The 24847-nt window shown below is 37.3% G+C and overlaps 2 protein-coding genes across 3 annotated transcripts; one reads left to right on the top strand and one right to left on the bottom strand.

The window, feature by feature from the left end:
- Positions 1–941: 941 nt before the first annotated feature.
- On the bottom strand, positions 942–1499 carry LOC149925511 (uncharacterized protein F54H12.2-like). The gene has a single exon (XM_090161768.1). It carries the CDS (start codon positions 1497–1499, stop codon positions 942–944), a length of 558 nt encoding a protein of 185 aa, XP_090017894.1.
- Positions 1500–14018: 12519 nt separating this feature from the next.
- Positions 14019–23459, top strand: Rif1 (Rap1 interacting factor 1). 2 transcript variants are annotated; one of them, XM_090160049.1, is made up of 26 exons: positions 14019–14244; positions 15675–15807; positions 15868–16060; positions 16119–16211; positions 16283–16424; positions 16484–16735; positions 16807–16920; positions 16982–17241; positions 17300–17469; positions 17531–17834; positions 17897–18058; positions 18138–18228; positions 18470–18780; positions 18838–19046; positions 19112–19352; positions 19420–19598; positions 19663–20974; positions 21038–21232; positions 21339–21540; positions 21595–21891; positions 21949–22211; positions 22273–22559; positions 22623–22809; positions 22867–22936; positions 23009–23071; positions 23137–23459. In XM_090160049.1, exons 2-26 carry the CDS (start codon positions 15683–15685, stop codon positions 23337–23339), a joined length of 5925 nt encoding a protein of 1974 aa, XP_090016175.1. In that variant the 5' UTR covers positions 14019–14244; positions 15675–15682; the 3' UTR covers positions 23340–23459. The 2 variants fall into 2 exon arrangements, with proteins under 2 accessions (XP_090016175.1, XP_090016174.1); XM_090160048.1 differs by having other exon boundaries at positions 18138–18234.
- Positions 23460–24847: the final 1388 nt, after the last annotated feature.

The raw sequence follows: 24847 nt of genomic DNA, 5'->3' as shown, positions 1-24847 counted from the left end.
ACCAATGTTATCCTACCCCATTGGACGTATCAGTGTTCACGATGTAAAGTGAAGGATACGTTTTCACATTATCGGGAAGTTTATCGGCAGGGAAGACTCCTCTGAATAAATATTTGGTATACGGGTCATTCTTGAGTATGATTTCAAGTTGTTGCGAGTCCATTATGAACTTTGATCATATAAAACTGCTGTGTTCTTGTCGATCTCGACTAAAGATTGATATTCGGAATAGTAAATCACGCTAACTGTTGACGGCAATAATTCTCCGAATATTAATTCGAGACGAACGCTACCGTTCTTTATCAGGTTAAAACAGTCAGTTGAACTTCCGTTGAGATCGGGAGTTAAGTCGAATACGAATAGCGCGTTTCCATTGGCGAATTCATCACGGTCGATGAAATTTCCTTCGTCAATATTCCATTGACCAGTTTGAAGAAAGAGATTAGCGTATGATCGCATAAACAACTTATCTTTGAAATTTGGGTTTAATGGTTTTGCCGGGACACTACTACCATCAAGGTATAGGGCGATTTGAGTTAACGAAATTTTTTTAAAGTTAAAAGGTGACATTTTGTAGTCTCCCAAATACGCGTTCTGGTCTACAAATCCGATCACCACCTTACTCGGTATTTGACCATTATATAAATTGTCTTTGACGCATATTTTGTTGCCTTGGGAAATTGAAAATGAATTACATTCCGTACGGATGATAGGATATTTCATTGTTGCCAGTTCCAAAGTTTTAGCGTGGGATAACATAATCTCTGGCGTCAATCTAACTTTTCTGACAAACATTGATGCGTGTGTGAAAATGACTTTGCATTTTTCACCGTCTGTGTGTAAACAAAACTCGTTTGAGCTTGGGATAAACTTGAAATTTAGATCTATCAGGTTAGGAATAAGTCGATTTTGTTGACAAATATCGGCTCGTACAACTCCTATCATGTCAATAACACCTTCTTGGGCAAATTTTGCGCGTTTCGTAAATCCATCGTTATTGAAAATTCGTCAAATTTCCCAGCTTTATCTTTATAGAATAGGGACGCTGTTAAGAAACTTTCCTTGGCTGGCCCACCATATGTCAAGAGCGTTTGAATCATGCTCTTGTAAGGGTACTGTTGAGGGCATGACGTAACTGATCTGTCACCCAATGATACGTGAACTTCGCCAAAGAGACTGTGTAAAAACAAATTTTCTGGACCAACTTTGTCCGCGGGAGTTGTTGTTTTAGATACAGCGTCGTGAATATCGGGTTTTGGTAGAGTTCCATCTGCTTTAACAATTTTCACTTGAACTTGAAGTAAAGTATTTTTCAAATCAATGTACGTCTCCGAGTTTCCAGCGATACTAAAGATAATTGCTTGGTTTTCGTTTATGTTCGATGTTGGATTATATTCAACCCATTGACTTCCTATTATGCCAGATTGAGTATAAGGTACGTGAAATAAATCAAGTTCCGAGCTAATGCTGTTCTGTGAACTGGGGTGGGCTAGAGACATTGTTCAATGATGATTACGAGAATATATCAGACTGAAGCAGAGAACGTCTTTTCTTCCTCCTGGTTCGAACTGAACTGATGATGGGAGACGTTTTACGTTTCCTTTTACGTCAATTTCCACTAAGTTTACTCACTGCTTCGGCGGCTCTTCTTAAGGTTTCTTTCCCCGCCTCTTTCCCCCGAGATTTTAACGCGTCTTTAATAGACACGCCACTCGAGACGTCGGAAGCAATTTTTGCTCCGGTATTTAAAAATTTTCGACCGAGGAATGTGGCACCTTTTTTGAGTAAAGGCATGGCCGACCGAAATGCCGAGGCTAATATATTTCCAAGTCCATATCCTCTTTGCACGGCTACTCCACGGTATACCGGAATTGATCCGTGTCCGATTTGATTTAAGTAATAGTTATTATAATCGTTTACGTAAACGTGGTCTAAATTACGCGGAGACATGTTTCTCCTTTGACACGCTAACCACAAATGAACGGAAGACAGTTTTTACACCTGATTTTATAGAGACGTCCATGTCCTTCGAGGTCTAAAATGAAGAGTGACGTGAGCTTTTCCTCTTTCGAAATGCACAGGCTGACCCATTTCACTCATAATATTAATTTCAATGGTTTGAAAATTATTATTCGCAATAGGCATATAATGAGGTATAGAAAACTCTTTCTCAACAGTGTCTCCGTCTTTTCCTTGAATACTTATAATACGTAATAAGGGTACATCTGAATCTCCAACCGATTGACTTTGTATTATATCGGAGTATATGAACAGAGAATGTAACCCAGCGTCCATATCACAGCTAAAAGGCGCTGTCATTGAAGTAACTACAGTTACATCTTTGCCTGGAATTCTCGTGAATCCTAATATAATGGCGATTTCATGCGGTATGTAAACTTGATTCATTCCTTTAATTTCGATAACCACCCGCCGATTAGGTTTATTGTAATAAAACTCGACCCTTGAGTTAATTTTTTCTCAGTCATCATCGAGTGACATAATCTCTAGTAATTCTTCGGTAGAGCCGTAATCTCCGGGAGGTATAAGTATGCTTATATCACGCATTTCATCTTTGAGATCTCTCTTCACAAAATTTTCGGGGTTCTTTTCCGTATTCTTGATTGACTGTTTTTTAGACTTCTTGGTTATAGGTTCTTCCAAGGAGTCTATAGTATCTTCTACAGTATTCCAAATTCGAACTAAACATTCTTCATTAACGTTATTCCACGTTCTAGGATAACTTATTGCGGCTAGACCAACTTCGTACGCTCCATCACGTTTAATGGGTTCTGGTAAATACGTCCTGAACTTGCTTATAGTGTTGTTTTTGAAATAACGTATAGAAGAGTCCGAGGGTAGCGTTATATAGAAACTCATAGTACTACAATTTCTTGCACCCAAGAGTCAAAATCTGAACTGTAACCACGCCAACGTACTAAAAGTTCTTTCGTTCCGTCGGGTTTGGTTCTTTTTCTCAAAACTTTATCTATTTTAAACAAACAGTTATCAAGGTCTTTCCCGATTTTTTTTTTTCCTCCTTGTAGAACACACCCGAAATGAGTTCAGTTTTCAAATCCTCCAGTTTATATACCGGAGGGTCTCTAGGTAAGCGCTCCACTACTTTGAATGTTTCCTCGGTATAATTTGCTTTGTAACCCTTTTCGAACGTGGTTTTATTCTTGCTTATACGAACCAAGTCACCTATTTCAAAAGGGAACGAGACTGGGGGTGAAAAATTAACTTTCCCGTATAGGTTCTGCCACACTTGTTTAGAATTTTCATTCTTCACTTCAACGGGTTTGCATTTAATAGATTTGTGGTAGTTGTTATTATACGCTTCCAATAAATCTGGTAAAACGTCGATTTGTGCGTATCTTTCTCCGTAAAATATCGGTACATTCGAGACTTCAATGTTCGTTTGAATCGTTCTATAATACTAGATTTTACTTCGGAGTGCGTAGCGAAAAACTTGATTCCTCTACGTTTTAATTCACCTTGAACTTCTTTGCTTAGAAACTCGTTACCGTGATCAGTCTGTACAACCTTCGGCTGTCGACCTGATTCTAATATAGATTTGAATGACTTTACCATAGTTGATCCTTTTTTATCCTTGGTAACCACAGCGAATGCGTATTTACTAAATACATCGATACAACATAAGATATATCGGTATCCACTATTGTGGTTTTTGATATCTTGCATGTCTGCCAGATCAAGTTGCCGTTGTTCGTCTATCCCATACACTATCGTCTTGTTTCTTCGAAAATTGTGTCTCACTGGTTTGTGTAACGTGTACGTATCTTGTCGTTTTAAAAATTAACTCACATCGTTTATGGTCACTTTAATACCCTTCGATCGGGCAGCCCGATAAAGACCACGAATGCCTCCGTAACTACCGGCGTCCTTTACATTGAAGTATATTTCTTCTAGCTTATCCATTCATCGTACAGTTCAATTTCCGTTCGTGATACCAGTACGCGAACTCAAATAGTTCAAAAACGATAATAATAAATAATAACAAAAACGCAGTAATAACTTTGGGTGATTTTAAGTACGATATCGATAAAGAGGTTATTAACCCAGACGGAGTAGGATCGATGCCACCTTCCATGTTGAGGTGTAATTCGTGAATGAAAGAACTGAAACCTGATGCATGATTATATTATTTATTTCAAATTTATCCAACTCAACAATCCATTGCCATACATTGATTCGGGACTTGGGGGTAAATAATCTGAATCATCGTACACCTTCTCTGGTAGATCGTTAGAAATAATAGGTACATTATCAATGGGGGAATCAAAGCGGAATTTATTTTTTACAAGTGATTTTGGTACATTTTCCTTTGACAGCAATTTATAAAAGTTATCTAATCCAACAATTTCATGTTTTGGTTTGGTTTTGTATCCTTTAACTGATTCGTGTAAAATATCCATGATATTAGATCTAACTATAGGGCGTCCTTTATAAATAAGTTCACCACTGGTAGACCATTCAATTTTACTGTTTCTTTCGATCCACTTGTACAAAGCAATGACGGGTTTTAGATGTGAGTCTGGTATCGCGATAGCTATTTCCGAATACCAGTCTTTCTTTCTTTTCGGTTCTTCAACGATTTTCGCCTTCTTAGTTCTTTTGTTTCGTTGTAATAAATGGTTGTACAGCTCCACTTTTTGTGATTGATTAAGTTTCTGATTATTTAAAACAGTTTTCGTATCCAAGTTTTCGTCAAGTTTTGGTTGCGAATTGAGTCGTCGATAAACGTCTTCGGGGACTAAGATCATCTTCCTAGCCATTTTTGATAGCTCTACTTATAGCCGCGCCTGCCGCACTGCTCACAATTGAAAGAAGGGAGGATTTTTACCGTTACTCTTAGCACCACGCTAAGAGTAACGGTAAAAATCCTCCCTTCTGTATTAGAATCTTTTTTCGTTTTGCGATTGTATTAGGTTTAGATATCTTCCGCAAAATATGACAATGTCGCTTCAATCGCTTCTTATGATCATCTGATAGCTTCACATTGCCACGCAGAACATTTATACAACATTCCACAATAGCTTTAATCGCGTCGTTTTTAGCATATTTGATGGCGGCATTTCTTTGACACGAATTACACTTGGACAGATATTTTAAAAACTCCTTATGATTATGAATTCTCTTCATTTTGGGATAAAAACGGCAGCCTCTTCTCCTGGTATAAGTCCGGTTCGTAGTCTGTGATCACCTGACGTAGTTGGTTTCAAATCCACCCATAAATATCCAAAGTCTCTAGCGATTGCTTGATGAAAGGCGTCGATGACGTATTTACTGTTAGTTGGGGAAATCTGTCTAGCCAAATGAAATATCGCCGATTTGTCACGTGGTGTCTTGAAAATTATCAGATAGTGCGCGTTTAAATTTAAAGTTCTAATTTCCTTCCCAGGATAATACAAATTTTGCATGAGTACAAAAACCGACGTGTTTTTATGATGAGAACCTCTTATAAACAAATTCGTGACATCCTTGTTATTTGATATTTCACAAAGTAAATCATCAAGAATAACAAAATTCTTGACATTTGGGTCTAAAATTTTAACGTCTAATAACCCTTCGTGAAATTCAACTGTGGGTGTATCATCTAATACCGAATTAAACAGTTTGGGTTGATATTCCGTATAGCACCATATAATTCTGTCTGGTGGGGGTGAAATACACGTATCTTTATATTTGATAAGACTAGCCACGAAAAAAGGATTTCCCAGACTGAGTCGCACCCGCGATCAGACCGTTAAAAGGATGTTGCAACCTGAAATCCATTTTAAAGAATGACACATTTTTCTCAAATCAAATAGTTTTTATTCACAAAAGTTGTTTAGCGTTACAGACTATTCTAGCGACCATACATTTACAAAATTCTTCATTTAAAAAGGTTTTTAAAGTAAAAATTTTATAAATCTCAATATAGTCAAGATTTCTTATCGCAGTGTCGTAGTTCATTTCAACACGCATATCCCAGTCTTCTAGGCAGTTGTGTTGAGTCTGTGACGGATGGTCCACAGTACAACCGTAGCAACACTGGCGGATATTAACACGCAACTGTTCCAAAATACTGTCCTTTAAAATGTCATATATCCTATTTGATTCATTTAGGTATGTTACAACGTCTTTATACATATCCATTAGCACTTTGGTGAGAGCGTAACCAATGGCGAAACCCCTCTTGGTTGGGAAAAACTTGCCGTACAATTCACCGTACCCCGGAACCATCTCCCGGATATCCAAAAATTTTCGATTCTGATACGTTCTTAGTTCAACACGTTTCGTCTCGGAACCGCTGAAAAAGCACGATGATCCTGGGATGTCATCCTTCTCGAAGAAAGCTAGTATTTCATCCTTCTTTCGGTATAACTCATGAAAATCGGCTTTATCTAAGGTGATTCCCGTAGCACTATCTCGAAGTCCTAGACGAATGTCTATCTTCGGCGTGATTTCGACAAATTTGTCCGACGAAAGTGCAAATAGTAATTCAGTAGACATTCTGAATAACGAAAATAAATATGCTCTTAAATACATATATTCCAAACATTTTCTAAGTAAAAAAAACGGTCTTATACTTACATAGTTATTGCTGGTTTCTTATTGATTCTGGCCGGAAACACCTAAGATTTGGGATATGATATTTTATCTCGGGTGGGGTTCAGCTATTTATACAAATCACATTTTTCACCAGCAGTCTTTACACGTTCAACTTAAATTCACAATAACTGTGCACCATTGTGGTGGTGGTCTTTGACTGTACAACAAATGTGGTGGCCTTTGGCTGTACAACAAATGTGGTGGCCTTTGGCTGTACAACAAATGTGGTGGCCTTTGGCTGTACAACAAATGTGGTTGCCTTTGGCTGTACAACAAATGTGGTTGCCTTTGGCTGTACAACAAATGTGGTTGCCTTTGGCTGTACAACAAATGTGGTTGCCTTTGGCTGTATGTTTCAGAACCGGCACTTTAACCCTACTCACATATTGCCTACAGGGAAATATTCAAAAAGGGGCGAAATCCACCCGAGGTACCTTCCTATTTAATAATGTTTGAGGTAGATGGCGACACTATAAAGTTTATGAAAAATAAACTTTTTTAAAAAGTTATTAATTAATTACTAAATTATAGTACTTTCAATTCTTATTAAAAATATATAATTTTTGTAATTTAAATTAACAATTAATTAACACTCTCCGACCTACATAACTGCACTATAATACGATTTTAAACTATCCAATCAGGGAAGATAATTTTGTATTTTAAATCTCGACAAAACCGTTCTCCACTCGGTTCTCCACTAAAACTGAAAACTTTCAACCAATCGTTGAAAATCAAAATTATGAAGTCATGTTGCTATCAGAGCGCCATCTACTAACAAATAACGCCATCACCACGTTACCTCGGATGAATTTTACCCCTTTAAAGTCGTCTTTGCCCGTTCTAATTGTAAATCGATCTATGGTTTTTCCCATAATTTTTGGAAAATTATTTTTGCCCTAATTGTAAAGGGGCCCAAGACTCCTATAGGGTCAAATATTCTGGCCATCGCGCATAAAACGTTTAACATGGGCCTAATGTCTTGTAGTATGTCCATTAGGGCATCCAAATTAAATGAAAACGTATCTTCGTCCGTTAACCATTTTAGTCCTAATACTTTTAGATTACCCGGGTTTTCTTTTCCCTCGAATAAAGGAACGCGTTTTTGGGTTGGTTTTTCTCACCCCAGAGGGCTCTTCATTCGGGAGAGTTCGTTTGCCATTTGCGAAAGTTCATTTAGCCTGTTGACGTTTACTGATAGGTCAAAAGCTTCGCTGACACTTTTGTCCCCTCCCGTTAGATCGTCCACGTATAAATCGTGGTCCAGGGTTGTTACCGCCTTTTTATCGGCCCCCTTCCTGTGGTGAATGTGGTATCGAGATATTTCACGTCGTCTGCTTTCCCTAGCTTTGGCAGTGTAATGGTCGCCATTTTGAGCGGGTTTCTCAATACAAAAAAGCATTGGTGACGTAGACCCCTATACAAGTGGTAGAGCTCTATTTGATAGTATTTGCCAGTAAAAATGGACTAGCGGTGATTCCGAATGGCACGTTTGTCATTCGAAGATGGATAAAATTATTTCCCATTAGTTTGTTACTCGAGTCCTCGTTGTGATACCACAAAAACCTCACGGAGTCCCTTACGTTTTCTGATAGCGCGATTTGTAAGAAACCCTTTTCTATATCTGCTATAAACGCGATTTTACGAATTCTAAACCTCAATAAAATGAGTAGTAAGTCGGGGTTTAAGTTAGGTGAGGAGCGTGTGAGGAGCCGTCTAGAACCACAATGGTTAGCAACAAGAGTCCAAAAACGAGGGGTCGGACATTTACCAAAATCCCGTACACTTTGTGTAAAATCGCAAAATCTTTAAACTCTCTCTATGGTAAATTAACATTGAAATCCCAAAATCACTTAAAAAAGTAATGATAAAATCGCCAAAATCTCTACGAAATCCCGAAATCCCGTACAAAATAATGGCAAGTGTCCGACCCCTCGTCCAAAAAGCATTCCTGAAATTTCTTCTATAGTCAATGCGACGGACATGATATTCAGGTTTAGGTTAATTAATCACCACGTGTTTAGCAACTATTGGAACTCTGCAGCTGATTCCCTTACTAGTCAAAAAGCATTAAAAAAGACTAGACTATATTTATTTTCAATGATCTATATTCTACTCATAATAGTGGTAACTTACATTGTTTTCCAGAAAAATGGGAAATTCCCTTTTTTTCAAATAAAAATCGCTTTTCTAATTTTTAAAGTTGAAAATTCCCTACAAAGGGAGAAATTCCCTACAAAGGGAGAAATTCCCTACAAGTGGAAGCACTGGTCAACCACTCTCACCTTAGTCGTGACGCTGTCGCGTTTTACCGCCTGTGGTCGGAGATAATACGTGCCTGGGGGTCTTAGCCTATTTCAAAATTTTTTAATCAAGCTATTTCCCCTAATAGTAGCCTGTCCTAAATTACCTGGTAACGCCAATTTATCAGTTTTCCAGGCAAACGTTACGTGATATCTACCGACAATCCTTTTAATTTCCCGGTTGAAATTTTCAACTATTTCGAAATTCTTTAGATCCATATTTGTTTGTTCCCCATCTTCTATCCCCATACTGTCTAAAGTCCAATCTTTTTCCATTGTTTTGGAAATTTCCCTTTCGGTTACGCTGATTCGGTTGCAGTGTACTCCATTTCCCCCTTCATTTTCTCCACAGGGCTCTTGTACGGGCCATCCAAAATTTCTAATGCCACTAGTCTGGAACTAAATCTTTCGATCTTTCCGCTCACAATCGCATAATAGTAATCTCCTCCAATAAGGACTCCATCCTAGAGCTATCCATTAATTTTTTACTAGGTCTATTGGCTAATTGTTAGCCTTTCATTTGCGTGTAATTTTCTACTTCCTCATAGCATAGACTAATATACGTATATGTAGTAGTCTATGCTCACAGTTTAGAGACGTTACGGCATTACAAAACATACGGAACCTCAATGGCGATAATTTTTACCCTTTGTTCAGGGTTGTGCGTTTTTTTTAAAGTTAACCTAACTTTATTTCAAATATCTTGCGACCCAAATTTACTTATTTCTATTTCAATTCTTCCCACAATGGGTAATTCTAATTTTTTCGATAAATCTTGTATCTAACAAACATCGGATTTCATCCCCCTCTGAATGATTGGGGGTCTAGCTATGGCGAGGGCCGTTTGCCCTAGTACGGTTTTCCCCCTTCCCCGACTGATGCCTTGGCGCAATCTACGTTGGCTGACGTTTTCTCGTCGTCTTTCCCCATTTCGCTATTGTTATCCAACCCTTTATTCACTTCGTTTTGTTCACATAGCGCGAAATAATGCCTTCTCTTGCGGCAAATTTTTAAATTTTGAGTAACAATTTTGCATTTGAGACAGATATAACACCGTTGTTGGTCCCTAATTATTTGCCCTATTCTTTTTAGAGAGTGTTTAAAGCATTTGTGGCAAAATACGCAATAAATGTTGTCCTCATAATTAGTATTATTTCTGCTGTTTTGGGAATTGGGTTTCTTCTACAACGGTAGTGAGCGCCGAAGCTGAATTTGCATATTTAAAGGGTTTTTTAGTCTGATTTTCGTTTAAATTATAGGAATTATATTCCTTGAAATTATTAGAAACCCCCGCGCCTAAAAGGGCCGAAGTTTCTCGGCTTTCTACGTCTTGTTTTAAAAACTCTAATAGATCATCTACGTTCCAATTAGCATATTTCAATGCTTCCTACTGTATTCGAGTCTTATTTCGTCAGGAAGACATCTTAATAACTTGGGGCATAAAAATGTACCGTTAGCGATCGCGCTCGGCATGAGCGGCGACCTCAGACTTCTGATATCGAGTTAACAAGAGTCAAATAGTCGCCGGAGTGCTTTATGATCGTTAACTTTTCTAACGGGTTCCATATTAAGCAACTTACTCATGTGAGTATGAATAATTAAATCGTTTAATTTGACGCTAACTTAGCGTTGCCGTCTAAATAAGACAATAAGAATTTTTCAACTTTTGGTAAACTCACATTATCATGGATTGCGGTCTTAAATTGATTCCAAAAACTGTTGAATTGGATGATGTCTCCGTTGTACTTCTGAAGGACGAGTTTAGGTAGTTTCGTCCCCGTCTGGAATGATGCGTTTGTTCCGGTAAGTGCTACGTCACACGACGTCACCCATGCTTTTTCCTATTCATAAAAAATTCGCGCCCACAATGGCGGCCATGGCCAAAGCAACGGGTTTGTAGAGCCGGTACCGCCGTTAATGGGGTTTGTAGAGCCGGTACTGCCGTTAATGGGGTTTGTAGAGCCGGTACCGCCGTTGATGGAGTTTGTAGAGCCGGTACCACCGTTAATGGGGTTTGTAGAGTCGGTACCGCCGTTGATGGAGTTTGTAGAGCCGGTACCGCCGTTGATGGAGTTTGTAGAGCCGGTACCACCGTTAATGGGGTTTGTAGAGCCGGTACCGCCGTTGATGGGGTTTGTAGAGCCGGTATCGCCGTTAATGGGGTTTGTAGAGCCGGTACCGCCGTTAATGGGGTTTGTAGAGCCGGTACCGCCGTTGATGGAGTTTGTAGAGCCGGTACCGCCGTTGATGGAGTTTGTAGAGCCGGTACCGCCGTTAATGGGGTTTGTAGAGCCGGTACCACCGTTAATGGGGTTTGTAGAGCCGGTACCGCCGTTAATGGGGTTTGTAGAGCCGGTACCGCCGTTAATGGGGTTTGTAGAGCCGGTACCGCCGTTGATGGAGTTTGTAGAGCCGGTACCGCTTACTAGACTGGCGTATCCATACCAAAAACCTGTTAACAATTTCGAAACACTGGAGAAGCATTTGACCAGCCGTTAGAGGCGCCACTAGTAGCACTCTGAAGCGTGGGAAAAATTTTGACCAGGGTCTACTATCGTATGCAAGTTGAGGCATTGTCATTGAACACGCCTGTCTATTTAGCGAAGCATATATATAGTTAATGGGGTTTAACCAGCCGCTAGAGGCACCACTAGTAGCACAGCCAGTACTTCCACTTTGAGGGATTTTATCCGTATTTAGGGAATTTCCGACCTAAAAGGGATTTTATTTTGGAAGATAGGGAAAAAGGGAAAATGAAGGGATTTTGATAATTTTCCGAAATTTCGCCAGAATTATTTTGGTCTAGTACTTCGAATACTCGACTTGACCTTTAGTGGGACCCACGAATGAAATTAACTGGGATTTTTTAAGACTATTTTTGAGAAATGGGATAAAGGGATTTTTTTAAAAATTCAAAAGTTTTCATGGGATTTTGAGGAATGTTCTATGGTCAATTGAACTTTTCCAACTTTAAACAACAACCTCGGCATTTTCAATAGTTCTTTCTATAAAGTAACATGGCCTTCTTGTTTTAATGTAGCTCTTACGTCACTATATTTACCTTTTCCAACACTTTCCAACCCCCCCTCTCGAATCACGAGGAGCTTCCTATTTTCTAACGCTCGAGCAAATCGCGCGTGCTAAGATAATTCTACCAAAGCCAAGTCTTGTGACATAAGCAGTAGCGGCGCTAAGGGTGGGCTGAAATGGGCTTTAGCCCCCCTGCATTTCTGAGAGGGGCCACATATTTATATTAAAAGGGCCACATATTCATAATTAAGAGGCCACATATTTTAATTTATGAATTTTCATTATCTCTGGAAATTTGTTTTATTGCGAAGAAACGTTTTTCTGGAAAAAATCTTTCAAAATCAATTTGTTTACTCAAAAAGGTAGTAGACCATAAACATATGGATTCGGGAGGAAGGTAGCGGAAATTGAGAGAAAGTTGAAAAGAAAGGGACTTATGGGAATTTACGGAAATATCCCAGGCATGCACGTGTCCCCTCCATGTCAGATACAAGGTCAGTAGGGGGTCCAAAAAACGCGACGAGAGCCGCAACAATAAAACGACCTTGCTCTTCTCGCTTCCTGTAAAATTTTCGGTTTTTTCGATTTTACCACTTTTGCGAAATATGGTCAATCCAAGGTTCTCGCTAAGGGCCACAAAATTCTTAGGGGCCACAAAATAATTAGCCCACCTGTGAAAAAACCTTAGCGCCGCTACTGGACGTAAGAGCAACATGTTATACTTCTACTTTTAACAAGTTGGATAAGCGTAAAAAATTTATAGAAAGAACTATTGCATACCTCGAAAATAACTTTCAATAAAAAAATATTTTTAAGTAAAATCTATATAAAAAAAAATATTATTTCATTGGTTGAAGCTTTAAAGGGATAAAAAAGGATTTATTATAACCATAAGTTAATGATTAACTTATGTTATAACCAACAGTAGTCAGTAGCGCGGGGAAAATTTTGACCAGCGGCTGATATCGTATGCAAGTTGAGCCTTTGAACACGCTAGTTTATGAAGCGAATCTTATATATAGTCTTTGCTTCTCGGATATGGCAATAATGGCACTCGTAACTTCCTTAACGCTAGGCCGTTTGCCCGTTAATTAAGCTTCCCGTATATGGGCTAGGCCGTTTAGTCGTTAAGTAAAAGCAGCCCGAGCGAAAAATAAAAGGTGCTACAAATTTATTGCGCATGCGCCGCGAACACGGAATATGACTTTTGGCTATGAGGTAATCAAAATCTGAAGCACAATTCACACTATACAATTATTTGGGCCACATAATTAAGTCCAACTAATTGTATACTGTGAACAGAAAAAGTGGGAACAATTTTTCTGTTCACACTATACAATTTTCTTGCTTACAATTAGTTGGATACAATTATGTGGCCCAAATAATTGTATAGTGTGAGCTGGGCTTTAGACGTATAACTATTTTGTCTGTACCACCAACGGAAAGTTCGCCGTTTGGTGGCGCGACTCGCGATTATTTTTGGCGCGTTTTGACGGCGCAGCTAGCAGTGCTGTAGCTGGGACTCCCTAGGAGAACGTAGATTCATTATTCATACAAATTGGTGGCGCCATCTAAGAACCGTTTCCTGTGGATATTTTCTGTAGAAGTAGAAGTTTAATAACTATGGTTTTGGGTTTAACCATCTACAAGGAATCAACAACAACGAATATCTATGGGTAACGTTTGGTACATTTTTATTGTATAAACAATCCAATATAAGACGATCTAATAGATTATATTTAAATCCTGATGATATTGACAAGAGCGTTAATTTTTAAATACTAAAACGCTTTTAACTAAAGATTTTTAGAAGGCTCACGAGCCGAAACGTCTTGTTTATCTTATTGGGCCTTTTAAAATGGTTTTTAAAAATGGCAATGCGTTCTCCCTTCCTTTAATTATAAAAAAAAAATTAGTTTATATTTTAATATCTCATAATGACTCCCTTTATGACTTGAAAATACCGCCAATGTATGTGAAACACAGATGGCATTATAGAGCTTAGAGGTCAAAGGTGAGCTCGAGCCTGCCATTAGAAATCCCAGTCCGTGCATAGGTTTTCAGCCGGCGGCCTATGTATTTCCCGCCTCTTCTTTGGTCTCGTGCGATATTTCTTGTTTGAAAGCCACGTCATTTCTGATTAAATTAATTCAAAAGTATTTTAATATAAATGTTAATGTAAAGGGCTTAGCCTGTTAAATGAAACTACATATATTTAGTCATAAGCTTTTAACTACCTTAATATTGGGAACCCTTGGCTTATGAGACAAGTCAACTAAGCAAAAACAAATTCTAGGTAAGGGAGCCAAAACAGTTTTATTTAGATTTCTTATTGCAGCTATGAAAACACAAATAATTTTGAAACTATTTTTACTTAATAATTAGTAGATAAATGTAGGTTGTTGTTGGTGTCATTGACCCGTTTAACTTCTACCGGTATGCCGGTATCAAAAGTAAATAGACATAAACAGAAAGTCTTGAACTTTCCTTAAAGCGCGCGCCATCAAATCTGAGAAACTACTTTACCCCTTTTCGAACGTTTATGTCTATTTACTTTTGCCGGTATCAGTTGAATTTTTCTGTTTTGATTGTTAACACACTTTAATTTTGAGGTAACTCTGACAAGGAGACGACCCGAGGTGATAAACACCGATTTTGTTCAAAGTCTGGTATAATGTACACCTCCATGTAACTTGAAAACCTGCAAGGGAAAAGTTGCCATGGGCTTTCGTTTTGCCATGGCAACCGAAAACGTTTTTGACAACATGGTTTGGAATTATTTCCATTAAAAATCACTTGGGAATCTGAAGGATTTTAAGGGTCCCCCAACTGACCAAATTGCATTTAAACTTGATTAAATTTAATTTTTAAAATCAATTTAAAAAACGTTTTCGGTTGCCATGGCAAAACGAAAGCCCGTCGCAACTTTTCCCTTGCAGGTTTTTTAAGGTACATGGAGGTGTTCACTATACCCGAGTTTGAGCCAAATCGATGATTATCACCTCGGGTCGTCTCCTTGTGAGTTAAAGGATAGATGTTTTCTTTCATGGTTGTTATATTTGAGTGGAAACTCAATTTTTATGTAACATTTCACTTTGTAAAACACCCATAATAATTGTAGAAAAAACAAACTTAAAAGAAAAATGTATTTAGTACTTTAATGGTACCTTTGTAATTATTTGCTTTAGGCAAACACTATTGTTCTGTCTTACTAAGCCAAATTAACTTAATAGTATAGAGTTTTGTAATTTGGTACATTGATATTGTTACTTGAATTCAGTTTATGTAACAAGCATGCCTAATAGTTTTAAAACATTCTTAAGTCTTAATATCAGCCCAATCTATGATATAAATTACCTGATAATATTTTCACTATTATATCGCAAAGACTAATTCAGCTACTTATTTAATCCATGTTCAGGCATGGTTCAGGGCAGGCTTTCTGTTTCAAAACATGACAATTTGTGAAAACCTAATTTAAGCCTTGGAAGATTTTTCAAATTAATATTTAAATTAATAAAATTGTCTGCTGATCAATTTTTTATTAATTATGAGGAACATATAAGTAGATTCTTTATTAACATAAATTCAAATGTTGAATCGATAAGTTTTTTATGTACATTAGGGCTATCCTTAAGTTTATTTGTGGTACACTTGACTTGTTATTTCCTATTAGCTTCTCAATCAAATAGGTGAAATGAAATGACTAAAACTACCTTGATTTAGGTGGAATCATGGCTAAGGAGAAAGGTGCACCTGCAGTACCAAAACACATGACCTCTGATGAGTTAATCAAATGGCTAAATGATAACTCTAGATTGAAGCAACTTAATATAAATATTTTAGAAAGTTTCAAAAGGTACTCATTTCTATTAATTAAAAATATTCTGAATTACAGTCATCATTTTTTTGGAATTAGATGCCTGTTGGAGAACAAGTCGTTCGAGTGCCTTGAAAACTCCAAAGAGAAATTGATATTCTTTATCTTTATTAACTTGTGCCATGAGAAAGAAGAAATTAGAAATCTAATTTTTGAGATCTACGAAATCCTAATTCCTTTTTTAGAAAAAGAAAGGCAAACTATCACAACTGTACTCGATGATCAACAATGCGTAAGATTTAGTCTTATTGATTTCCCCTTGTAAAAGCTAATCCAGACTTTAATTTCAGGATATTACCAAGCAAATGATAGAGTTAATTAAACAAGGGCACTGTTCTTATAGCTTCAAGATATGGACATCTATTATCAAGATTTTAGACAAGGTAAGAAAATATATATTAAGCATTTATTTATTTATTTTTTTTTTTTTCAACTTTTTCTGTTGATCAATTAGACACTCCACAAAAACCGTAACATGATCAATAAGCTTTTAATAGTACTTGAAAAAACTTTTAAACAAGGAAACCCACCTGCTGTTCAAACTGCTTCCTTTTCCACTTGGAAGGTCTTAATTGACAATTTTGCATTGGACAAAGGTAAGGTTTTAGTAAATCATTTCTGCATTCTTAAAATTTTAAATTTTCGTTTTTTTTAGAAATTTTGGTGAATGCTAAGAGAATGAAACTGTTGATGCAGCCTTTGATTAGCTCCAAGTCATTGTCAGAAGAGACAAACTTGGAGAAATTCAACTCATGGTGGCATTTGGCGTATAGGCTCGAGGAGAACTTGCTTGCTGAGTTTTCAACTGTTTGCTTACCAATGTTGAATAAAATGCTAACAATTCCAAGTGCGGAGAATGTTTCTACCTCATTGACTAGTCCAGCTTCCCGATACACTAATAGACTTAGTAATTTTTTTAATTTTTGAGACTAAAATGTTCTTCTGGGATTTTTTTTTACAATTTTCTTCTCATTTTAGTTGATCCCGCTCAATATAAAGGAGTTCAACTCAAAGGTTGCCAAGTTCTTATAAGGCTTCTTGAAATGCCAGTTTCTATGGCTAGTCCCAAAAAGGCACCAACAATATCACTACGTCAGTATTTGTTTTAATTTTCTTCTTATTGTGTCAATCGTCAACATTTTATTTTTTGCAGCTGCTTTAAAGGAACCCATTCCAAATAAGCTGTTCGTAACTCACTCTCATGAGTTATTAAAGCACGCTAAGACTGCCCTGAACTTATGTAAAGACAGTCTTCATGGCATATCAATGCAATATTTGCTTAGTCTATTACTACAAAGAATGACTAGCATCTATAATGAAGACCCTAAAGAAAGTCTCGAAACTGTGTCCAATTTTTTAAACTTTTTTCAGATGATTCTCAAAGAGAATTGTTTGGACTCTCTCCAATCATTGGTACGACGCCACTCTTCTTTTTTTCAATTGATTTATTGACAGGGGTTGGTCTTTACAGAAACTCTTAGATGAAATTAGTAGAGCGCTTCCAATATCTGTCTTATCATCTCATTCATTACGTTCTCCATCTGACAGTCCAGGAAGTTCTCACTCTGTTATCCCGGCTTACGTGTTCCTTAAGCTTTTACTTAACAGAGATCTCTTTACTAAAATATACGACCATTCTTTGTAAGTTTTGAATTTATACGCTTGTTTTATTTAAACATACTTTACTACGTTTTTTATGCAGTTTCATGCCAGTCTTTTCAAGATTTGTCATGTCTGGGTCGGAAGACAAAATCTCCTTTTTGAAGTTCCTACATTCGGTCTTCTGCCTGTTGGAAAACTTGTTTAATGAAAATCAAGAGTTGTTGCTGGCACAGGCTGAAGTTTTATCCAAAATGTGGTTGGACACTAGCACCACTCTGTTCAAAAAAATTGAAGAAACCCACGAAATTAATACTGGTGATTCTTTGGAACATAACTTTTCTACACTACTAGTTGCCATGGTCTTCCCGTCGAAACTTCTACTACGACAACCTCAACTTGAAATGGTATAAATTGATTGTACAAAATAGTTCAGTTTGTTAATATTATTTTTAAATATTGCGTTTAGCTTTCATCATCCAGAGAAAGCAAAGAGCTCAAAATGTGGGAAAATATTTGTCGAGCTCTGTTCCACTATTCGGCCACCTTCAAGTCTTTGGAAACTAACACGTGTTGCGAAGAATATTGCCAAATGGAGTTGGAATTATCCGGCAAAACTACCTCTTTAACTGTCTGTTTTCCATTATTTTTATCATAGTTTGATTTGTAATTAATTTGTTATAATTATGTTTCATTCATTTCTGATGTAGACTGGGCTACATTTTTGGATGTGGCGGTGCTTGTGTTTAGAAACTTTAATTGATAGTATAGATTTTGAGGCTTTGAACTGTGACAACAGAGGTAGAAGTAATTTCCTATTTAAATAAAAAAATTATTCTATCAGTTTGTCGCTGATGATTTTGTCAAAGCAAAATTATAGAATAATTTTTTTTACCACAAATTTGGACTTGCATTATACCAAAACATTTATATTAACAAGCTATTACTAAATACCAATTAATTCTTGAGCAATTGGAAATAGTAATTCAAGTCTAGTTCTTTCTCAAAGGCTAAAATTGCTAATATAACCTAAATTTTATAGGTCTATTGATGAATCCTGTTGCTTGGAGGAAAAAGAATTTGAATCCTCTTGGAGTTCTGCATTCTTTAGCAAATCTATTGGATGAAACTATATCGTCCTCCTTCCAAATTCAAGAACCCATATCTAAGAAAGGATTTGCGAAGAAATTGACGACTCATCAGTGTTCCTGCATGGAATTGATTTCGCAATATCTGAACTGCCTTGGAAACTCTGAAATCATTTTAAATTCACTGACTCGTTTTGGGCCAGTTCTAGTCCCACTTTTCAAATTAGCAGCGGAAAGAGGCGGTGGCCTGGACTTTTCTCAAAAAGTAAGCGATGCTTTGCCTGTTTATCTTCAGTTTTTATTCACAATATTTTACTTGCAGCTTGAAGAGGTGTGGTCTAGTATTGTGAATGTAATCAAACTCCGTTATGTGGGAGATGGTGGACAGGTTTTGTTTGATGCTCTTTGTCCGCTTTTGGAAGAAACCCTGAACCATCCTGTGAGGGGCATTGGTGAGAAATCCAGAGAACTTTGGCTATCTAGATTTGCCTCCATCTATATTGCTAAACTCACACTGTCTGATAATTTCAAGTACTGTTCTTAAAGGTTTTTGAACAGTTTTACCTTTATTTCATTCTGTTAACTCTTTTCAACAGGAAACTTTTGAATAAAGTCAAACCATTCCTTTTATCTCCGAATGACATAAGTCCTGAAGATGAGTTTCCTGACTTCTTCGAAGGCAATGATAGTACCAATATTGTTCCTTGTGCCCAACCACCTCCCCTGAAATTTGGTTCATTTGTAAATAAAGTTGACAATGAATCAAAAGTATTTTCAGTAGAAACTCGTACATCGCCTGACAAGTTTAAGAAACCTATCAACGAAATGAAAGATAATGTAAGTATGCAATCTAGAACTAGATGATTTTCTTGTGGAACTCATGCTTTTGATTAATTTCCCGCAGGAGTTTGTAAAAATTGACTCTCCCAAAGAAGTTGAAAGACCAAAAATACTTACTGAACACCAGAAAGAAGTTTTTAAAGAGAAAAAATTCGTGCCAGCTATGTATAGTGACTTGTCTCAGGATACTCAAAAAGAGTCCGCTGACTTATTTGATTCAAATGATGCAGCTCCATTGATTCAGTAAGGATGTACCAAACCATCTTTTAAAATTATTATTATTTTTGTAACTTTTTGTTTATCTTAGAACTATAACGATATCTGACTCGCCGGAAGCTCCTCCCATGACTCAAAGTCGATTTAATGAAATGACAGATATGGACTCTCAAGATTCCAATGTGTCTCAAACGCAATTAGCGAACGTGGTGGATGCTATCATAAATGATTTGGATAATGATGACAAGTGTGATAGTAGTGTTAATAATACTTCGATTCCAATATCGAATTCTGAGTGTGATGAGAGTGTATCTAACAACAATATGAATGCTGTTGTTTATGAGATGCAAGAAGAAGACTTAACATCATCTAAAATGGAGACTTCAGTTGGGAATGAAGCTGCGAATCAGAGTGCTGTTGCAGATAATCGTATTTTTGAGATACCTGAAGAAATTGCTAGTTTGGTTCCTATTTGTTCTAAACTTTCAACTGGAGAGTCGGAACCAGAAGAAATATTAAATGAGTTAAAGGAATCAACATCTTTGGCAAGAAATGACTCGAAGAAAATATGTTGCACAGAAATTGCAGTCTTAGTAAATGATATAGATTTAGTGACTGACATTGAAATATTGAAAAAATCCAAGAGCGAGCGAAAATCAGTGGAAGCGGAAAATGACTCCGGTGCAGAAATTGAAGTTTCTGTAGAAACAGCCAATTTAGTTACTGAAATAAAGAAAAAGTCCAAGAGGCGCATGGTATCGGGGGAGCCACACTCCAAATCAATAAACCAAACCAAAAGTGAAAAAAAGGAAATCAAAATTGTAGTTTCAAAGCTAAATCCTGAACTTTATACCACATCATCTTCGTCAGTTCTCAGTGAACCAAAGTCCATTGTTGATTTGGAAAAAGATACTTTGATCCCTAATCAAGACATTATCAGTATGGAAGTGGAAAAGATTGCCTCGCCGACTTCCACTGAACTTTTGAATTCCATAGCAGCTAATTCCATGAAAGAAATTCCAGATACAAATGATCAGGATTTAGTCAATCTAGATAAAACTAAGTTGAATCAAAGTGTTGGAATTAGTGAAAAAGAAGAAGTTTTGGAATTGATAAGTACAATTGACATATCTAACTCTTCTCAATCTCAAAACACTGAGGACTCTACAAAGAAGCGGGGAAGGAAGAAAAGAAAACTTTCTTTATCTCGCGAAGTTCCTAGCAAAAAAGACAGACTCTCATCGGCCCAAGAAGTTCTTTTTGATAAACATTCTTCAGATGATTCGGAAAGACTTGATTCAATAGTTGAACCAGTCACAGTAGATCCTGATGTGGAAAACTTTAAAGAAAACAAGAATCCAGAACTAGAAAGTAGTCAAATTGATTCATCACTTGATGAGAAGGTAATATATATCTACATAAGCCCATCATGCCCTTCTTAATTCATATGCTAAAAAATTGTATAGGTATCAAACGCTAAAGCAGTTGGTGATAAGGAAATTGATGTGATAGAATCCCATACTGATGTTTCAAAAACTGATTCCAGTAATACTCAGCCTGAGGGTGTTGAAGTGTTAGATTCTTCTGAAGATCTCGAGAAAGAGTCGAACGTAAAAGATCCTATGTGGAAATTCAATAAAAAAGGCAAAGCTAACTTATCTGTAAGTTTCCATTTTTCTTCAGTAATACCAAATTTCAATTCCTTTAGTTTGCGCTCTTTGGTGTGATGGTGTTTTTTTTTTGTTTTTTTTTACAACATTTTTATAGCGATCATTATGTCTGTCAACTCCAATAAAAACTAGGCTACAAAAACGTAGTTCCATGGGTCTTAGAAGCAAATCAGTGACACGAATCAGGGAAACTAAAAGCTCAAAGGGTAAAAAAACTCAACCAACATCTCCTATTAAACTCAAAATATCCCGTAAAGTTTCTTCTAAAACTAACAAGGAGTCTTGGGACTCTGAAAAAGGTTCGCTTTCTCAATCCAAAGTGGATTATTTCTAATTGAAAACTTCGGATATAGTTTCAGATGATGGAACAGAAAGTGCGATAAATAAAGAAGCATCAGAGGTGCCTTCGTGTGTCATTCCTGATAACGCTACAAATGAAAATAAAACCAAGAACACTGCTACAACAATTTGTAAAAATGATTTTTATACGTCTGGTTCCACTTCCGGTGACATTGAAAAAGCAATTGAAGTGGGTAGTGAAGCTTCCACTAGCGTATTATCTGCTTCCTCTAAATCAAGCTACTGTGATTTGTATAAATCTGCAATGGAAAACTTGGACAGTGTTTTTGAAGATTCAGTCCATTCTTCTCGTAAGTGTAGGTTAAAACGAATTTACAGCCCCAATGCATTTAAAAAAATCTTTTTAGCCGTTAAAAGTCCCACAATCTCCCTTCCAAAAAGACTTGTTGGATCTCCCCGTTATTCCCGAAGCCAGAGAATGATTCAAGCGGCAATCAATAAGAAAAATAATGGCTCTCCACCTCAAGAAATGTCAACTAAATCATTTTCTTCACCTAAAAGCTCGCCCAAACCATCAACCGGATCACCTTCCACTGGTATATTGAAATTAAAAAGAAAGAAACCCAGCAGTGAAACCAAAACTTCGAAGTCACCATCGCCAACTAATAAAGTAAAATAGAAAGAAGTTTAACTTGGATTATCTGAAAAGTAACAATTTGTTTTACTTTCAGCAACGACGGGTTTCTTTCGCAGATCCTCTTACTACTAAAGAATGGGTTGTTGAGACGAAAAGAAAAAGTTCATCTAGTCGCCGGTTACGATTACTGGAATTGGAAACTAGTTCTGAAAATGAGAAACTTTTGGCATCAGCTGTGGAGGAGGAATCGCAGATGACAGGAGAAATTGGTATTAGTCAACACGACGAATCTATTGCCAGTAAAGATCCTATTTATCCAGGACACGATGACTGTAAAGTCAGCGTTGAAATTATTATATCTTCTCTCACATCCTCATTTTGGTAAGTGAAAGCTAATATTTAAACCCATATATTGGTTTTGAAATAAATTCTGTACTTTTTTAGGGTGAATGATCTTAAAGAGCTTTTTAAAACCCATAATATTGAGACCATTGGCGACTTGTGCAGATTAACGTCCTTAGATGTTAAACATTTGCCCATCCGCTCTCCAAAAATTGAAACACTCTTAAAGGTTTTTGATGAGCATTGCCAAACCTGCATTGGCTCAATTGAAATTACCAACAAATTGAAGGTAAGTAATTTTAGTGATTTTTACCATTTACCAAATTTGAATTTCCATTTATTTTAGAACAAAGTTGAAGAGCCCCTAGTTACCGAATGTATTGAAAATGCATATTTAGTTGAAATGGAGGAAGATGGTGCGTTACGTTTTTCTTAAGGGTTTTTTTAAAGATTGAAACAACGCTTATTGTTTAATAATTGTTTTACAGCTTTAATAGTTAAGTATTTGTCTCCCGGGAAAGAGGAAACGGAGGAAAAGAATGAGGAGGGAGGTATGTAACTTTTTTTTTTAATTTAAATTGGTTAGAAACTGATTTGTTTACAAATTGTACAATAGATAAGTCAAGTTCTCCCAGAAGTTTGAAAGATATAGTGTCTGTTGAAGCAACCACTTCCAAACCACATTCTTTGCTAGCCAAATTTAGTACCAAAGAATTAGTTAAAGAACTTATTAGTAGAATGGAATCCATATCTACTTCAGAAATTACAGGATTGTTAGTAGCAGTTGCTGTTGAAGCGAACAAAGTTCTCAACAAATAGGTTTTAAATCTTCCTAACAAGTTTTAGTTCATTGGATTATTTCATTTTTACTGTTTTTACACATTGGAACTAATACCAAATGTTTTAAAAATTCTGAATTAAAGTTTTTTTTAAGCTGAAGATTCAATTTTGTGTTAATAAACCTTTTATACCATAAGTATTATTATTATTATTATTATTATTGATGAAGGGGTGAAGGGCTTAGGAAATGCCCGTTCGCGCACGTCGACCAGAGGTCCATTGTGCAAACCCGAACCTTAAGAGTCCAATATCCGACACAAAACGGAGAATCCTCTTGGCCGGCATATTATAGAAATCGGAAGTTTCCAGTTGATGCATACCAAGATGCTCGAATCTTTGGGCCGCGTAGTAATCGCACCTACAAAGCACATGAGAGGCGGTTTCCTCCTCAGCCTGACATGCCCTACAGATTGGATCATCACTGATTCCAATCAGGTGAAGATGTCTGTTAAGGAGACAGTGACCTGTTAGTAGGCCAATGACCAACCTGATATTAGATTTGGAAAGCGAGAGCAGCTCCTTAGCTCTCTGCCTAGAGGGGCCTGAGATAAATTCTTTAGCCTGCCTTTGGCCATCCATCTCAAGCCAAAGCTTGAGTTAACGGTCAGTCATGGAGTTAGAGATAAGGCAGCGAACTATGCTAGAGGGGATAGGAATGGCAGGTTCAGGACCAAAGAACCCAGCCTCTGCCCCCTTCTTGGCTAAGACATCGGCCCTCTCATTACCATAGTACCCCCGATGGCCAGGAACCCAATAGAGCTGAACTTTATTGTTGGTGCGTAGCTCCGAGAGGAGGTTCAAACAGCTATAAACTAGTTTTGAAGAGACCTGAAACTGGTTGAGAGCCTTGAGGGCTGCTTGACTATCCCAATAAATTTGGATAACCTTGCCATGAAGCTTCTTCTTAAGACAAAAATCAACACAGAAGCAGATAGCGGCAATTTCCGCCTGGAAAACACTAGCATAGACACCAAGGCTTTCAAAGAAGCCGAGATTGCTAGTAAGACAATACATCCCCGAACCTGAGCCAGAGCGGGTCTTAGACCCATCGGTAAACCAGACGATTTCTCCTCTGGCCCCGAAGGTACTATGATTGGCCCACTCTGTACGGCTTGGAAAATAAGTATTGAAGGACTTACTAAAATGCAGCTTCGTAGTCATCAAATCAGAACCCATGAGATATACAGGTAACTGACATGAAATTTCCCGAAAGATCTTGGTGTGGCTATTATCCCAAGTATTCGCCTTCCACCAACCATTCTGGTTGAGCCTATAGGCTCCCATAGCAGCAGCTTCCTCTATGAAAAGAATGTTCAGGAGAATTTCTAGAGAAGCACTTGGGGCTGTTCTCATAGCTCCTGTGATGCTGACACAAGCCAGCCTTTGTAGGGTCCGCAGATCGCTCTGCACAGTCTTAATTCGGACTCTTGGCCACCAGACCACTGCGGCATAAGAGAGCAGTGGTCTGATGATCATGGTGTACAGCC

This window comes from Leiobunum rupestre, chromosome 10 (genome assembly GCF_980474605.1).
Source record: "Leiobunum rupestre chromosome 10, qqLeiRupe1.1.hap1, whole genome shotgun sequence".
Classification (NCBI taxonomy): domain Eukaryota; kingdom Metazoa; phylum Arthropoda; class Arachnida; order Opiliones; family Sclerosomatidae; genus Leiobunum; species Leiobunum rupestre.
The sequence above is the reverse complement of the archived record's forward strand: the minus strand, read 5'-3'. Positions and strand labels throughout refer to the sequence as shown.

What these genes read in the sequence shown, in the direction of transcription:
- LOC149925511 (XM_090161768.1), bottom strand. Translation starts at nt 1,499, where the DNA reads ATGTCTCTAGCCCACCCCAGTTCACAGAACAGCATTAGCTCGGAACTT.
- Rif1 (XM_090160048.1), top strand. Translation starts at nt 15,683, where the DNA reads ATGGCTAAGGAGAAAGGTGCACCTGCAGTACCAAAACACATGACCTCT. An exon ending in AAGGCAAAGCTAACTTATCT is followed by an intron (nt 21,233 to 21,338) that starts GTAAGTTTCCAT and finishes ACATTTTTATAG; the next exon opens with CGATCATTATGTCTGTCAAC. An exon ending in AAATTACCAACAAATTGAAG is followed by an intron (nt 22,810 to 22,866) that starts GTAAGTAATTTT and finishes CATTTATTTTAG; the next exon opens with AACAAAGTTGAAGAGCCCCT.